Below are 19146 nucleotides of genomic sequence, written 5' to 3' on the forward strand. Positions count from 1 at the left end.
AAAATTTTGATGTTTGGCAACAGATTCGTATTTCTGATGGTTTCAGTGTCCTGGGGTCATGTTTGACAAAATATAAATTTTTTAATCAAGCCCCCCCCTCCCCGGTCAATAGTGTCTTTCTTTACCAATCTGAAAATCTGGTCACCTTAATCTAAGGGGCTGCCACAAAGAAGTGGGGAGTCAACTTACTTTTCAAAGCACAAGAAGACAAGAGAAGGAGCAATGAATGGAAACTAATTAAGGAGAGAAATAAGAGAAATTTTCCTGACAGTGAGAACAATTAATCAGTAGAATGACTTGCCTCCAGATGTTCTGGGGGTTTTTGAGAAGAAATTGGACAACCCATTGTCTGTCATCTCTATAGGATTGTCTGCCAGAGCAGAGGGTTGGGCTCCAAACTCTGCTATTTTGTTCCTCCTTAAATCTGCATCTATGGGGAGAGGGCAGTCCATAGCAGCCCATGTCTTGTGAAACACTTTCCCCCTCTGCGATGCATCCCCTTCGTACACTTCTAGAAGACCATAAAAAGCTGGCTGTTACTTAGCATTGGGATAGGGTCAATATTATGCAGCTTGAAAATTGTCTTTATTGATGCATTGGAGAAGGTTGGTCCAACACTAGGGTCAATTTTACTGTCTTTGGTTTGTCCTGTTTCTTTTGTTGCTGGTGAATTACCCAGAGTTGTGGCTCATGCTGTGGCACAATATAAGTCTTTTAGATGGATTATGTTCATGTGCTAGTTATTCACAGCATGCATTATTTATTTTATGAATTTATTAAATTTATATGCTACCTAGCTCACCTGAACCCTGAAAAGTGACTCTAAAGAAAATCTGTTTACTCTGCTAGTGACAAATATCATTTTAAATACCACAATCCTATATATTTGTGAGAAGAAAATTGTTTAAATGTCACACTAGATAGTCTGACATCTCCCTTTCAATACCCTTGTATTAACATGATACAAACATGGTAGAAAGCTTACTGAGAACTAATTATAGCTCACAACTCATAGGGACTCAGATGAAAACATTGCCTCCCCAAAGTGCAAAATTCCCCTGAATCTTACTATAAAGCCCTTCACTGCAGAACATAGCTCAGGAAGCAAGATTCACACAGACTTTCTTTAATTTGTTTTACTGCCAAGAATTAAGAGTATAGAATAAGACTGAGGTAGGAAAACTCCAGCTCTCTTTAATTAGTGAGTTCATTAATGTCTCTGAAGCTTTTTCATTTCTTTTTCCTAGACTCTTTTCATAACAAGCTAAGAATTGGTTTCTCTGATAAGCCATAAAGGGCCTCTTCCATCTGCTGCTCGTTTGGGTCTAGAGCAGTGTTTCCCAGCCTTGGCAACATGAAGATGTCAGGACTTAAACTCCCAGAATTCCCCAGCCAGCAAATGGCTGGGGAATTCTGGGAGTTGAGGTCCAGACATCTTCAAGTTGCCAAGGTTGGGAAACACTGATCTAGAGTTATCCTTCTCCCCCATCTCCTCAACACAGTCTCCCACATTTACCAATAATATGTTCAAAATTAAACCTTTATGAAAAGGCAATTCACATAGGTATACTTTGAGGTTGTTTTTACAGAGGATGATAGAAGTAACTGTTTAAGAAATTCCTTTTTAAATTCTATGTAAATTCGGGAAGAAATCTCATTCATCCCATGGGACTTATCTCAAATATCATATGTAACTCCAAAACAACGACAATTGTTTATACCGGTAAATTCAGAATGACATATAACTGCCACATCCAATTATCACATTTTGAGTATTCTGAGGTCTGAAACAATTTCCATATATGATTCTTCTTGCTGGCAGATAACTTATGACAAAAACATTCATTTGTTTCCTAAATTAACCGTGATTGACTTGTGTTGCCTGCTTGGTTGCACAAAATTAAATATAAAAAACCCCATAAAAACTCACAACAGAAGAGAATCAGATAATGTCAGTGAATACCTCTGTTAAGTAAAATGCAAAAATATTCAGGATGTGGAAGGATTTTTTTTAAACGTAAGATTTCAATCTGACAGGGATTATAATTTAGAAGAAATTTATTTTGAACCTAATAGGTATGGTAAAGTGAAATAATGATAGTTGAAGCATAGAATTCAGAGATCAGTGGATATCTGTGCTCACTTCAGCACAGGGGTGGGTTTCAACCAGTTCGCGGCAGTCCCCGCGAACCAGTTGGTCGGCGAACCCGGAAGTAAGTAACTTCCGGGAACAGCGAAGGGCCCACCTGCCTGCCTGCGTTCCTTACCGGTCTTTGAAGGCTTCTGCGCTTCTACGCAGGCGTATGGCACATGCAGCGCCTGTGCGATTCTCCGCGAGCAGCTGGATGGCACATACAGCGCCTCTGCGATTCTCCGCGAGCAGCTGGAGCATCGCGCAGGCGCTAAGACACATGCGTGAACTGCGCACGTGCACGAGGATGCCGCCGGCCCCATTCCAACCGGTTTGGTTGGAACGGGATTAGCAACCCACCACTGCTTCAGCAGCACATATACTAAAATTGGAATGATACAGAGATCAGTGGATATGAAAAGCCATTATAGGCAAATGAAGTATTGTCACTTAAAACTTAAATTAGAGTAATCTTTTCAAGTAGTTAATAGAATCTTCTTATGCAAAAGTGTCTATGGGACACATTCCATTTCATGCAAGGAGATGCAAAAATGATGGACTGCAAGAGTGGGGAGGGGGATGCCCCTTCAGTTCTGTTCAGAAAATCCACATCTGCAAATAGAAACATTACACAGGATTCTCACTATTTATTTAGCTGTTTCTATCACAATCCAGAATAGAGAGCCAGTCTGGGGAAATGGTTATGGCACTAGGCTAGAAACCAGGAGTCGGGATTACAATGTAAGCACAAACTCAGCTGGGTAACATGGGACTAGTCAGAATTTCTCAGTTCTAGGAAGCAGGCAAAGGCAAACCATTTCTGAAATCTTACCAAAAAATTTGAAGGGCAGGCAGTTGCCAGGAGTCAACAAAAATAAAAATAAAATAAAATATAAAACAATACAAGACATCACAGCCCACACTAATTAATCAAGATGGAACAACCACATATAGACAGGCAGAAGAAGCTTAACTGTCAGTAGTTGGTGCTGAGAATTTTAGTTGCCATTCTAGTAGCAACCAGAATAAACCTTCACGCTTTGTTCCTCTATGGAGTGTATGGTTTCTATCCATTCATTTAAAAAGAGATTTCCCCTACCCCACCCCAGTCCCAAAAATCATCTGGTTGTGATGAAATGCGTACAGATTTAGGAAATACAGAGGTGGCACTAAGGCAATTCAGGTGGGAAACAAAGCTATTACAGAAGAGATTCCAGAGGGAGTGAGGTGGGAAAGAGAATGGGTGTGAAAAAGATTTTAGTTGCCATATTTTTCAGAGTATAAGACACACTGGAGTATAAGACGCACCAAGGTTTTGAAGAGGCAAATTAAAAAAAAAGTAGATAGGTAGATAGAGGGATAGAGAGAGAAATACAGTAGGGAGGGAGGGAGGGAGAGTAGTTAGATAGGTAGATAAAGGGAGAGAGAAATAGAGAGAGAAATATATATATATAGAGAGAGAGAGAAATAGAGAAATACAGTAGGTAGGTAGGGAGAGAGAGGGTGTAGGTAGGTAGGTAGAGGGATAGAGAGAGAGAAATAGAAAGAGATAGGTAGGTAGGGAGAGGTTTCCAGGTGTATATATCCATGTGATGGCCAAAGAAATCACTGACAATCTGCAGCACCTAAGACTTTGTTCTGCTGGCACAGCACTTTATCAATCTAATTCTAATCCATCACTTTAACTAAAGAGGTTTCTGAAAGGGGAAAAAAAGTTTTTACAGTCTGCAAACCTCCCCAAAACGGCCCATTTTTCGTGAAAATGGGCAGGGTTTTTTTTAAAAGAAAAGGCATTAATAGCCTTGGGGGAGGGCTTGCAGAGTGCTCCTGTGGGGGCAAAAATGAGCAAAAAACTGCCCATTTTTTGCGAAAATGGGCCCATTTTCTGTCAAAAAAAAAATTGCATGCATAGCCTTATGGAGGCTTAGAGCATGCTGCTGGGGGCTGGGGGGGCAAAAAATGGCCCATATTTTACTCATTTCTACCCTCCCCAGCCCCCAGGAGCTCTCTGAAAGCCTCTATAAGGCTATGCATGGCCATTTTGGTAAAGGGGGGGTTCAGGAGGCAAAAAAATGCTGTATTCGATGTATAAGACGCACCCAGATTTTCAACCTCTTTTTTGAGGAAAAAGGGTGCGTCTTATACTCTGAAAAATACAGTATATACAAAAATTATTTTGGTAGTAATTTGCAAGATTTTGATAAATTAGCTTACTAGATTTTTCAAGAAATCCAAATGGTACTTGAATTTATGAACCTCAAAGGATTTGACCATAGTAAAACATGCCCAGTATTTTTGTCTTCATTATTAGTGTATTGTTTAATCAAACTTTGCAGCATAATCTTTTGAAAGATCTTGCCTTAACACTATGCCAACAATCCTGGAGCCTGAACAAAAATTCCAAAGTTCATCAAGTACCCTTCATTCTGCTACTGCAATTTAGTTATACATCTATAATTAATAGAATCTTTACTACATCTAAGCAACACTTTTTGTTCTAGACTGAAAAATGTATCTATAATAAATAAATAAGTGACATACCCTCAAAGCTTCAATCACGAGATCTCGTGCTTCCAACTCCCCTTCTAAAATACTCAGAAGCATCCTCAATTCTGATTTGCTGAGGCTGTCCAAATCGAATTCTCTTTTCTGCAAAATAAAAGTAAATAAATGAGGTTCGACGAAGATGTTCCATCTAATGAAGTAGTAAAATAAAATTATTCCTGCAACAAGGTTCATTTGTAAGTTTCAGTTTCAGCAAGCAAGAAACTGAACAATTCCAAAATGATCAAGAAACTGCAATAATTCATCAGGGATTCAGCTCAACTTGAATGTTTTACTTTTTCCTTGTTTATCCACTAATAATTGTGGCTACATAAATGCCAATGTATTTGAGAATGCCATATATTATGATGGGTTTGCTTTGACAGCTATCCACCCCACAGTGGAAAGCTTGGATTGATTCATGTCTTACATCTAGCTTTTAATGCTCCTAGAAACAGCAAGTAATCCCACTGCAATAAAACATCAATAAAACTCTCAGTAAATACAGGAGCTAATCTCTGCTCATCTTCCATGTAGGAGAGTCTAAGGCACATATATAATTCAAGTCACACTGTTTCTAAGAAGTAGGTAAGCAGTTTGAGGTTTCCTGGCTACATGAAGATCTCAAAAACCATAACTACCATGAAGCTAAACAGAACCCAAGGTGTTTTTCTACACATTAAAGACCTGCCATGTTGGGAAAACACAGGAAGTACTGTGGCCATATGTTTTGCTTGGTCATTGAAGACAGACATGATTTCGAAGTCTTTTAAAATATCTATACTAAAAGGTTGGACCTTTTACTACTGACTTTCTATATTGCAGTTTCTGACTTTGGCTTACAGCAAGGAGGAATCCTGGATAGCACTTTATGTTTTTATAGTCCCCAAAAGTGCCTATTCCGGAAATATTTATTTAAATATGTAATTACACCATTCTAATTATACAGTCACTCAAGGCCGGTCTTAAACTTATTTGTTGAATTGTCTGAATCAGTGATTGGGAAAACAAAACAAAACAAAATCTTGCTCACTAAAGCCTTCTGCTTTGTGTATATGGTGGTGCATTTTCCATGGGACCTACCTTCTTTATATTAGCAAATATATTCAGAAATCCTATCTGATTAAGACTTTATTTGCAAGATGAATATAAGATTTGTAATTGCTAGATTATTCCATTTGCATGTTTAAATAAGAATAAAGTTATAATGCAATAAAATCAATCCAGTTCCAAGACACTTTGAATGGATTTTTTTATTTTCTCACTAAGTATATTTATAATTCAATATTCTGAAGTAGAGTTGTTTAAATCTAATATTCATATTGATTGATTTCCTGGTGGTTACTTGTTCATATTAGGATCAGATACCATATACAATAAAGATTACATTTTATCTATTTGATTTCATCACACATCTTCAAACTTAAATTGTTCACCTGTCCACTGTTGCTTACTACCATTGGGGTTCTTTTTAAATCTATGTTGCTTGACTATTTTTTCCAGAATCTTTCCTGGTATTGAGGTCAGGCTGATAGGTCTGTAGTTTCCTGGATCTGTTTTTTCCCCTTTTTTGAAGATGGGAACCACATCAGCTCTTTTCCAGTTCTCTGGCAGTTCCCCGGTGCTCCAGGATCTCTGAAAGATATAGTTCAGTGGTTCTGAGATCTCGTCTGCCAGTTCCTTCAGAACCCTGGGGTGTAATCTGGATGGTCCTGGTGATTTGAACTCATCTAGGGTAGACAGGAGCTCACTTACCATTTTCTTCCCTATTTCAACATGTGTTCCTAATCTGATTTTTCTGGTGCTGTTTTTGATATGTTGGATGTTTTATCCCTTTGTGTAAAGACAGATACAAAACATGAGTTAAATAGTTCTGCTTTCTCCCTGTTGCTTGTCACCTTCTTGCCACTTTCTTCCAGCAATGGACCAATTGTTTCCTTATTTATTTATTTTTTGATTCTAAGAACTAAGTTAATGTCTAGAAACCTAAGTGTACTTAACAGGAAAGTAAATTTTATTGAATGCAGGGGTATTGACTTCACAACAAACCTACCTAGAATTTTACTGCGTTAGCAATTCAAATTATCAGACTTGCAATCCACAACATCTGGAGGGCCCTAGGTTGCCTTCTTCTGAGCCAAGGCAGCTGTATCAACAAATACACAGGTTCTCTGACCTCCTCTTCGCAGGGACATGCATTTTCTCTTGTCTTTCAGCACACCTTAAACATTTTTCTCTCTTCATATTAGCTTTTGTGTGATTTGTGATCCTGCAGCTACTATAACACTGGAGGTATTTCAGCCTTTGATAGAAATATATTATATAGGAATATTATGTAATTTTTTCTGTACTATTACAGAACAGTTTTAGTTGTTACATCATTTTATGTAATATAGTATATTCAATTCAAAGAAACAATCAGTATTTTATATATATATATGTGTGTGTGTGTGTGTGTGTGTGTGTGTGTGTGTGTGTGTTATATTTGTGCTGATAAATAAATAAAGGGAGACTAGTATAGATCTGTTTCAAGCTATTTAGCTCTCATCAGCTAGCCATACCCTTGCTGGGAATCGAACCTATATATATAGTTTCATTAATAACCAGATGCCTCCTGGTGACTTCACTGCCAATCCTTACAGACATGCACAAATGCACCAGTAATTTATGACAATATATCTGCACTCACCTGACAATTAAGTCCTGTCCATGCTATTGATATTAGACAGGGGTTATAATTGAGATGGCAGATTATGATAATCTTTGATAACTTTTCACTCAGCAATTTATTCATGTTTGCTCAGTAACAAGTTTAGCTTCAAGGAGTTTATTGCAGTCATGTATATGAATGGTGACATATGTTTTATTTATACAGCAATGTAGAGTTTGCTAGTGTAGAGAGGTATGGGTCAGCTCATTTAATATGCTACATTAATGACAGATTGCACATTCAGATGGGTAAAGAGTCTGCATATCCATGAAAAAAGGCTACATACTTATAGCTACTAAATTTGGACTGTAGAATTCAGGCAACTGCATGATATCAAAGAGAGTTTTCCTATTTTCTTGGCTTCCATCTTGTTATTATTTAGAGTAGGGCAAGATTATTGCAAATTCTCTTCAAAGTATATTCTGTTATTCTGAATTTCAGAACAGTAGATTTCAGTTGCTTAAAAGGAACAAAAGTATAACTACAGTTCTTCATTTCTTCTTCAAACTTATTCCTTTGGGGATATTATTTTTTCCTAGTGCTCTCCACCAAGTTCTTTGACAAATCATTCCCAAGACTTCAAAAGTAGCAAAATAAAAGAAGCTGATTTGAAATTGTCAGAATGGGTGGTAGATAAAGTTCTTGAAAAGGAAAGTAGGTGCATTTATAATAGCTTTTATTTCCTATGGGAAGGTCTGTTCCTGCTCTTGAGCATCATTAAAAGCTCACCTGTGCTGGGGGGGGGGGGGGAATCAAAGTATGTTTGCAGCAAGCACTGTGCCAATGTAACACAAGGATAGCATCTGTGCCAGAATCAGCCTACCTAGAAACATCCAAATATATTAAACATTTAGCACAGTAAGGTCTTCATAAGAAATCTGAAAATCCTGTGTATAAATCTAGTAGGTTTTAGAAGAAAAATGAAAATGCTCAGTAAGACATTTTTACACTTCTGCTGGTTTTATTTACATTGTTAAACCATAGCATGAATAATATTAAACAGGTACATTCTCAAGGTCATTGAACACTTGAGATGGGCTGTTAACAGCTTTGTGCTACCTTGTTATATTCACAATTAAGTAGAAAAGAGGAGTTTCCTTCCTGCGCCACAGTCCTTTTTAAGAACATCAAAAAAGATACTGTGCATTCAGTGAAATCACTGGTCTGTCAAACTCAGTATTTTGATAGCTGCTGATGTTTCCCATCTGCAGCTTGTGATACCTGATCCTAGGTATATACATATACATATACATACATACACACACACACACACACACACACAGATATATATATATATACACACACACACACACACACACAACCATTAGCTGTAGCCCCAAATGCATTTCAATGCATTCTTATCTGAATTGGGAATAATAAAATAAAAGTCAGATCTGAGTTGCAAAAACCTGGAAGATTGCAGGCTGATAGCCCCATATCTACAGAATATAACCTTTAGGTAGTTATTTACAATTAAAATAAATCATAAATGGGATACTTAACCCATACCCATCCTACAATTCTTGCCGATGCAATTCTGTTCAGTGCAAGCTTTCAAACTACATATAAAGCCCTTATTGCTAGTTGACCTAATTAGATGTTTCAAAGCAAGAGTAAAATCAAAATAACACATCTGCTTTTCCATGGTGCAACTTTATAATGAATCCAAAATAGATGTCAGCTACATTCCCAGTCTGCAAGATGCTTCAAGTACACTGTTAGTATACTACCTAAGTGTCAAGGACATCTTTCATAAAACCAAGATGTATTATATACAAAGTCTGTAACTGTAGACCTAACATAAATGTGTCATGGCACTGATGGAGGAGGCAATAAGATCACAATATTTTTGCCATTTTATTTTGAAAAGAATGAAAAGTCTTGCTTTCTTCTGAAGAACATTGACTACTGTCTGCTGGTTCCATGATTAGGGATTGTATGCATATTATTGCAAGATTCACATGTGCAACCAATTGTATTTAAATAAACCATGAAAACTTATCAAGACTTTCCCAGTGAAGCAAAGTACAAGTGCCATAGAAAAAAGCTTGTTCACCATGTTTTTTGCAAAGGGCAACTGCAGGATAGCATATGGCTGTATGGCTGTATGGCTGTATGTATGTATGTATGTATGTATGTATGTATGTATGTATGTATGTATGTATGTATACACACACACACACACAACACACATACACACATTCATACATACATATATATTCTCAGCTCAATGTCCCTGTAGTAATGTTTCTGAATTTTGCCAACCTCAAATTACATGGTCTTCAATTCCCAGAATTCTCCAGCTACCATGCTGGCTGGGGAATTCTGGGAGTTGAAGTCTACTTATCTTGAAGTTGCCAAGGTTGAGAGAAATATTGCCTTAAAAATTTGGTCTCTGCTCTTTGTGAAGCAAGAATTTGTTGGAAATTGCTGCCATCATATGTGATGTTGCCCCTAACACTAGTTTCAAAGAGAATTAGACCAATTATTCAGAAAAGACAATAATTGATTCTAATCTAGATTGCTGTGTGCCACCGTTTGAATCACAGGCAATATAAAATCACTGTTTGAATCACAGGCAATATGAAATCACTACTGCAGAATGTCAGCCAGAGAACTAAGAGAGAATTTTCTTGCTAATTCTTATAAATCTCTAAGTGCATGGAATTGACCATCAGGAGACATAGCACTTAGGACCAGAAATCCCCTTCTTATGTTTCTACATAAAACCCCTCCACATTCTGTGGTTCTAGAATATGTCTAGAATTTACTGCAATATAATCAGATCCATGAGAAGGTACCACATGAGAGGCTGTAAAATAAGGATGGATTCCCAAGAGGAGATTTGGGGAAAAAATTGCAATTCACAGATCTGTACAGTCTCTGAAAAAGTTAAAATCCAGAAATACCTGCATTAACCTAATAGTGAATTAATTTACTGTAAACTAATTAGCATCAATTGACAATGCCTATGACTATAAGAAAGCAGCAGCTCTGTTATATAATGTAGTGATTGAAACAATCCTTGAACTATAGCTCACAAGCAGTTTCAGGCAGATTATTATATTCTTATTATAAAATAGAAACCAAGAGAAACAAGCTTCTTGAAAAATCTGTAGCACATAGTACCATCACTACATATGTATAGTTGCATGCAAATTTTTTAAAACAAATTTCACATGGAGGGCATGTGGAATTAGCACAGTCAAGAACTTTCCTATGCAATGGAGCAATAATTAGCATTGTTGTTACTCAGGAAATGTGACTTCATAAATCACATGAAGGTAATCCTATCAGTGGCAACCAACATGGCCAAGGACCAGTGGACACTGTGGATGCTGAAACCTCTGAAAAACCAAAGGTTGCTCATCTCATGTAAAAAATCAGAATCTGTCTTGAAGAAAATCCAGTTACTATACTACTGTATCTCCTTATAATCCGCTCTGCTGCAGATTTCGTAATGTCTTGTTAAAAGGCACCAGGAAAGCATCCAACCTGTGTTCCTTTTGAGAAGGCGGAATGCAAAACCTGTGCCTGTCTGACATCATGGGGACATCAACCCTCCAGGACAGTTTCTAGAGATGTTTTTCTGAGAAGGTGTCTTAGAGCTTCTTGTAGGTGTGAGGGGGTGAATCATGGCTTCATGTTTTTCCCTTGTCAGTATTACCATGGAAACAAAGCAGATACTAAGGTTTGCAACCCCCCTCCCACCCACCCCCAACTAAGCTTTGCTTAGTTCAGGAAAACATAAATTGGGAAGAATTTTGGCTTCATTCCCAAATATGTCTATTAAAAAAGCTTTCCTCTTCACTCCTCTCCCAGTCATAAATTTCCTGCTGACATTCAAAGGCAGAGTTATTTTTTCATAATATTCTATACATTTTTCCCCAGCAAAACCCTGCTAACATTGTTGCTAAAACTTACTGGGTTCTGTTTGGTTTTTCCTTTATTAATATGTTCTGAAGCAGGAGCCAGAATAAAACATTGAGGGCTAACAAATTCAAAATGGTATTCTTATCCCAAAACTTTAATAACAAAAGAAGGGTGCTGTCCAACAATTGCTCCCCCCCCCATTTATAACATGATATTGCTAGATTCTGTAAAAACCAAGTCAAATTTCAGTTCATTTGAAAGCCCAATGGTAGAAAGATAACTGCTAAATTGCAAAACAGTATGAGACTTGGCCAACAATACAAAATTTAGCTATTAATAAAGAAATCAGCTTTTCTTCAATACAAAACACCAGTAACTGTTGTATAGGCCAATCTTAGGTACAGTTAATGAGATACAAGTTCCACTCATAGCAATGAGGCTTAGTCCAAGATGTGATCGTCCCCTGTCCCCCCAGTTTTTAAAAAAATGCCATTATGACTGGAGCTGGCTCTCTTTTTATGTTAATTTAAAGGCACTAGTTATAAGAATGAAAATACTTCCTTGATCAAAGCAGCAACCTTTAGTAGGGAACTGCTTATAAATAGCTTTCCAGGGATAGGATCTAATGATACCTGACTGCTGATAAATTCCCCATTCTTTGGCTCCAGAGGATGGTAAGCCTCTCCGGAACAGATCAGAAGACTTATACTGGGAGGATGTGGGTGGGTGCATAGGCAGGAAAATTTCCTTCTACATTTCCATACCCTGACTTTCTGTATATAAAGTATGTTTCCACTTTCATAGTGCATTGCTAATGTCATCTACATATATGTTTAATTCATTCTGCAATATGGAAAGGGACCTTAGTTTAATTATAGCGCACTTTGATCCCAAGTTCAATTACAAGCATTTCCATGAAAGACTCAGAAAGAAATAGTTCTACATGAAGCCTAATCCTGCAGGCAAAAAGCACTGATAGGTCAGGTGCACTGGACTGGATGGATCATGGATTTCAATGGCATTTTTCTCCTTTCCTAAATACAGTACTTGAATATTTATTTTATGAAGCTTGCCTGGCTTGAGGTGGGAACAATCCATTCAGCAGGGTAACTCTATTGCTATCCCAGCATCTATTCAGCAGATCAGCAATATTTCAAGTTAATGATTTTAATCAAAATATGTGTATTGTAAAACTAATAAATACAGTGAATTATATATTTTAAAAAACTTAAAACTGGTATTTCTTTTTCATCAGCCCCAGAAATTATTTTTCCAAACAATCAGTATTGTGGATTCCACATTCCAATTTAGTTTCTCAAATTCATGTCTTTAGTACGAATGAATATATACACATCCTGATGTTCCTGTGCTTTGTGCAGGAAATACTGGTGTGACCTACTTTTCTTTTTGACTGTTTTTTTTAATCATCTCATTGCCCTAGAGATTTTGTCTAAAGATCAAGTTCTATAACCATCTTCTCATCAGATTTCCTCAACTTTCTCCCCCCGCCTCCCCCAAATGTCTTGAGCTACAAGGGCAAGATTTCCAGACCACACAGGAATCTGGGAATCTGCTCTCCAACACATCTGAAGAGAACCAGACTGTGAAAGGCTGCTCTGAGGTTATTTTGTTTTCGTTTTTGCTTTAATTACCGAAAAGAGCCAACTGGAGCAAATGCAATACTAATTTTTACCTCACTTTCTGCTCCTTTCCCTCAAAGTGTGCTAGTGAGAAATACCTTTTCCAACTCATGGACAAGCAACACATGCTGCTCAGCTGACAAGGGGTTTTTGATTTACAGCTTTCAGGGGAATAATCAAAGCATGGATTTTTTTCTGCAGTTCCTTAGAATCGCCACCAGATTATATCAGATAAACAAGTGAACTAGAAATTGAGGGAAGAATTATAGAATTATTAAGGGCATGCCTAGGACACTGGGGTGGGGTGGGGGTGGAGAAGGGGTATTGGATGGGAAAGACTGCCAAGCTGAATATTTGATAAAGTGACAAAGTCTAATATTATCTGTATTTGGGGAGATTTTGAAAGAGCTTGTATTCGCGTGAGAGAAAGCCCCGAGCAAAGATATAAAAAAAGATAGACCATTCCAGATCTGCCACTTTGAAATGTCTGCCTGACGTTATACGGGGAAAAGAAGAAAGGACAGCCCGAGCAGGCTGATTCCCCGTCTGTCTTCAGTGTGCGCCCTCCGTCCTATTAAGCGTATCCTTCCCAATTTGGAGCGATCCTCATTCGAGAAAGCTAGGGATTGAAAGGCAACGCCGCGCTCCAAAATCTGGAAGGCTTCGCACAATACCCCCAGGCTTGGCGGGGCGGGGAAGGCAACTCGAATGGAAAGCGGAGGAGGCAGGGCGACCGTCAACCCTAGAAGGGACAGTAGTGTGAGCTCCTTGAGACGCTCCGATCACCCGTCCACCCCGGGGGCACGGCAGGTTGTGGACGTCGATGGCCCCGTCCCACTGGAAAGTAGGAGGTCGCGTTGCCAGACCTATTAGAGAGCCGCAGAGGAACAATGGGGAGCCGCCTGGGAGAAAGAGCTCTGGGTCTCCCAGCCTAACCTTTTCCTTCCGAGGAGACCCTCACCGGCCGCCCTTAGATCGAAAGACCCCCGGAGCAGGGTGGTTGGAGGAGTCCCTGCTCCCCGCCCATATTTCCCCGAGCGCTCGTTCTCTCTTCCCCACGCATGTTGCAGTGCCCAGGATCGGCTCCGAGCAGGGTCCCGCGCCCATCCTCTTATCTTGGCCGAGATCGAAGCCGGGGTGGGCGGGGGGGCAGTCCTGGGACTGCGGAACTCCCGCTCAGCGTTCCCCGAGGCTTCCCCTCCCCAAAAGCGCAGGAGGCAGGACGCCCTCCGGGGACGGAGCGAGCTAAGCCGGCGCGCTCTCTCCCCCAGCCCCTTCTGGGCCCCGCGCGCCTTCCCTGCGCTCTGCCTCGCCAGCCCCGCACGCCGGGCGCCAAGGCTCCCGTCCCTTCCAAGCCTGCCCTGCCTCGGCACTTCGGTTGGGCTCGGCCGAGCGGGAAGAAGGACGCGGGCTCGCCTCCCCGCAGCGCTCCGCGCGCTGCTTCGCCTACCGCTGCCGTTGGATCGTCGCGGCCGCTGGAGCCGGGCTCCCCTCTGGTTCCCTCCGTCGCCATTTTCCCACTGGCAAAGCGAGCCCCGACTCTGGGCAGAGGAGAACGGCGCCGAACCGAACGAACGACGGCGGCCCCCGCAGCAGCAGCAGCAGCGGCACCCTCCGCCGCCGCTTAACTCCTTCGGCCCCAGCGCGGAGCGCCTCCCTCCGGCCCCGAGATCCGAGCTGCAGCCCGGGAGGTGGAGCCGTTGATGTGTATTTTCCGTCCTGGTGTTTTTTCCCGATTGCTTTCATTCGAAATGGCCTCTTGGAGGTCGGATAATATTATCCCCATGTCGGATGTTGTGGGCTTAGATTACATGCCGCCTTGAGCAGAGGGACTTACAAAGCAGCTACGCAACGGAAGACTGCGGGGCTGCTGGCATGGTTAAGTGGCTGCAAAACAATGCTGACATAACACTTGCCAGCCGGTGCCCTGGTGCGTCCATTCAGAACCACTGGGTGCTGTCCTGATTCTGCGTGTGCAGCCTATCATAAACCGAGGGACTTGTTTATCTCACTATCTTCGCTTCCTTTTCATTAGCTGGCGAACCAGCATTCGCCGGTCAGCCACCACAGTAGAAACCATTTGGGTCTTTCTAAGTAAATGGTGCCTCAGCTCTAGGTTCCTTCTTGAGCTATGTTTCCCTTCTGACACCTCATTTTGTTGTAGTTCAGACTTAAAACATTTTAAAATAATATCATGGAAATTAGAAACATCACTTTTACTGACCCTTTCCCTTCCTCCTTCCCTTCCCTTCCCTTATAAAGACAACAAGTGTAGCCATTCAGAGCCCTCCATTTTCTGTTTGGAACATAATGATCCCATAAACTTTCAGCTTCATGTTAAACAAGGATGGACCATAGTGTTAAACCTTAATAAATCTGGTTAAGCCATGGAAAGCTCTAGTCTTTCCATTGTAGACCACCCCATAAATTTACCAGCTGCTGGTTGTCCAAAGGTGCTTTTCCAAAAGGCAGCCTACAAGAATGGATGAGTGTTTATAGCAGGGCACTGTTTACACGGAGCTAGAGTAGAAATGCTTGGGGAATAGAAAGAGAACATTTGTGATAGAAAAAGTATAGCTATCTCGCCTCTACAAATCAGCACACACTTTCACTGTCCAACTTGATGGTAGATAAAACTGACCAGAGACAAAAGGGGCCATGCTTACAGAAAGTGTCTCTGATCCCATGCAGGACTGAGCATTCTACTTTGCCTCCAACAGAAGACATATACTTTGTAAATCTTGTTAGATGGTTGGGTGTGGAAAGGGCAGGGGAAGATGCCAGTTTATTGAAGCCTGTCTTGGTTGAGGATGAATTGCAGGCCAAGATCTCCCTGAAAATATTGCAACACAGCAGCAGCCTTGAGGTGACCACGCTCACCACCTCCTGCCCCTCAAAAATAATAAGACCTCCCCACAAATAAGGCCAAGTGCTTATTTTTTTGGGCGGGGGGTGTCAAAAGAAAATAAGATCCTGCCTTATTTTCAGGGAATCACGGGAGGTAGAAAAGATATTTAATATCCAATGACATATTGCCTCTCTGAGGATTCCTAACAGCTAGATATACAAACTGATACACAAGGATTTAGTGATCCTGTCTGGCATTTTCTGAGAGTTTCTTTTCTTTTTCAAGGTGATTAAGACAGATTTTTCTGTATGCTTGAATCAAATTGGTTGGCCCTCAAGAATCTTAGCATCCAAAGTGCCAAGCTATGTAAAGAGGATTGTAACAAAACAGCTGATTTTGGAAATAATATGAGGAAGTTTGCTAACTCTCCAACCCCCAGGGCTGATCCAGAGAATTTTGCTGCTTGAGGCCCAGATAGTGGATTCTCAAGGGGGAAAAAAAGAGTTTTGACACTTGTGTTCAAAAAACACTAAAAGAAGCAGGCAGTACCATGGAAAATCAATGTAACCAACTTAGAGGTATTGTCACTAAACCTATTTAAGCAGCCATAAGTTCTACTTGTTTCCTCACTGCCACTGAACTGGAGGTGGCCCAAACAGCCATAGTAACATAAACAATTCACTTGGTTGTTAATAATAAACTGGGCCTTAGTTAGGAATTAGTGTGGTGTCCGTTTATATAGAAAAAATCCACAAAGGCAAAAAGCACAAAGGCTGCTAAATCACTTGGCAAAGTCACTACACAAACCAGAAGATTCACTTTCAGTAGAAACTCCTGATTTTAGAATTATTGGCTTTCTCTTAGAAATGTTGGAATTTGGGCAATGCCTTTTCTATATCATCCAGCCCCAGGACTAAATTTCAGTCTAGATGTGATACTGAAAAACATTAGATTTAACTATGCTTTACAAAGCACAGTGTCTTTGTGAATACTACTTTGTATGTCACAAACTAATCGAATATATCAGAATAAAAACAATAATATACAATATAGGACAATTATATTCAATGAACAGAAGGACTGAACCAGTGGTGAAATTCATTTTTTTTACTACCGATTCTGTGGCCGTGGCTTGGTGAGCATGGCAGGGAAAGGATATTGCAAAATCTCCATTCCCATCCCACTCTGGGGCCAGCCAGAGGTGGTATTTGCCGGTTCTCTGAACTACTCAAAATTTCTGCTACCGGTTCTCCAGAACCTGTCAGAAACTGCTGAATTTCACCCCTAAACCGAACTAAGATAACAATAAAAGAAGGTAAAAGCAATCAATAAAATCTATGCAATATTCTGCTTGACAAAGTATAATCCAAGCCCAATCTAAAATGAATTTCCCATTAGAGAAGAATGAATTCGGCAGGCTGCAAATGCAAAATTAACCACAGTATGTGTCATGTTAGGATCTCTTATCTGCCAGAAGGAGACTTGGATAAAAATCATTTGGTAGTCTGGAGAGTGGTCTGATGGGGAATATTAAGAGCTCACTCCCCTTATCTCTGTAGGAGATAAAACAGAGTAATATATGAGTCAATAGTTTGATGTACACAGTCTGACAGGCACTCATCCTTTTTGCACAAGGTTTTTTTGAAACCCGCCTTCCAGTACAGCTGACGGAAGAGAGTCCTTTGCTTTCCAAGGACTGTGGATATCACAACACAACAGATGATACATTGCTTTATTGCAGCACAAATATGATCTTATTTTCTCCCCACTTCTAGTTTGGAGTGTGCCCCATTGTTTGGAAGAATTATAAGTGACCCCCAGGGCTAAAAGAGAAGTGTATCACACATGCAAAGCTTTTAACTAATGAAAATAGACTGATCAAAAAATGTTACAATGTAAATACCATCAAATCAGTATTAGCAAAATATTAATGTAGAAGTGATGTTAAAAAGGTATGGAGAACAGAAATGTCTTTTGTACCAAACAACATTAATGAACAGACCAGGTGGCAACCATCAATTTCATTGTATTTAAGTACAATGACAATAAAGATTATACTTATCATAACTGAGGTTAAAAGTAAAAGTCAACATTGAGTAGAGTTCAGTTCTTGCTGAGTTCACAAATACATTAATATAGTTTTCTTGGCTGCAATGTGATCAGCTGGTTGCTATCACTTAGTGAAGTAAGAAGCCACCACTAAAAGGGTCATCTCCTTTGAACTTCAGATTAAGGAGACATTTGGAGTAAAATTAGCATCGAGGTTTCATGTTCATTTCATGGAAAAGCAGTCTATCAGACTTGGATGGACACTGTTGACTTACATATTATAGTTCTGTGGGTGTTTTTCACATTACCATACCATCTCAGAATACAAGGTATGTTTGAGCCAAGGTATGCAGTTCCATAGCTTGTTGTGGATTTCTACAAATAATTACATAACAGTAATACTAGGACCTAGATATTATTATTTATTGTCTTTGTTTGATTAAATACCAGCTTTTATTCAGGAGCTAAAGTCACAATGTCTGTTCTCTTATTTTTTCTCATAACAACAAACCTTTGAGGCAGGTTAGGTTGAGAGACTGTGACTGACATAACATCATCTCCTAAACCTCCATGACTGAGGGTGAACTTCGACCTGGGTTATTCCAATGAGGCTTTCACATTATTGCTTAGAGCATGACAACTATCATAATCCAAATGAATCTTTCATTTCTTTGCTCATTACTTCAAAAATGTTCTTTTCCCTTTCTGTGAGAAGACAGGTTTAGAAAAATATTTTTTTTATTTCAGAGAAAGCCATTTTCCAATCTATCTAAAAATAACATTAAAAGACTAGACAAACCAGCAGGATTTTAGCTAAATTCTAGCCCGAAAAATTTGCTTCTACTATATGAGCCAAATGTTTGAAATTATTTAACTTGTTTTTGTGACAGAAACTATCAAAGGCATATTATCTACAGATGAGAAGAGAATTTTCTATGTCAATAAATTCATTAATGCATTATTTTAATAGGATATTTTTAGATCATGCAAACACTTGGTAGGTTTGTATAGAATATGGATGAGGAATCTGCATCTTTTATTAAAATCCAGGTTACATCAAATAGTCAGGGATGATACAAGTTTCAGTCTCACATGCTGAGACTCTAGAGACTCTAGAAAAAACTCCTATCAAATTTAGTTAGGTCAGTTCCCAAGAAAATGGCTATGTTTGTACAAAAGACCCATAATGAAACATGATTTATTCAATCCATTTTTCAGTTTGCATAACAAACTAAACCATAAATTAACCATTTGTGCAACAAATAGGAAAAGAATAAAAAAACAGATTCTGGAAAGCAGTGAATCCATTAATTAAGGGTATTTAATTTTGATTACATATATAAATTACACA

General features: G+C 39.5%; 1 protein-coding gene across 1 annotated transcript in view; it reads right to left on the bottom strand.

The window, feature by feature from the left end:
- CTTNBP2 (cortactin binding protein 2) overlaps positions 1–14834 on the bottom strand; it is a 134029-nt gene extending 119195 nt beyond the window's left edge. Inside the window, exons 1-2 of the mRNA XM_032221526.1 lie at positions 14349–14834; positions 4673–4780 (exon numbers count right to left, since the gene is read on the bottom strand). Coding sequence (XP_032077417.1) covers positions 4673–4780; positions 14349–14411 — 171 coding nt within the window. The 5' untranslated portion in view covers positions 14412–14834. The remainder of the gene's footprint in view (positions 1–4672; positions 4781–14348) is intronic.
- Between the last annotated feature and the right edge of the window lie 4312 nt (positions 14835–19146).

This window comes from Thamnophis elegans, chromosome 7 (assembly GCF_009769535.1).
Source record: "Thamnophis elegans isolate rThaEle1 chromosome 7, rThaEle1.pri, whole genome shotgun sequence".
NCBI lineage: Eukaryota > Metazoa > Chordata > Lepidosauria > Squamata > Colubridae > Thamnophis > Thamnophis elegans.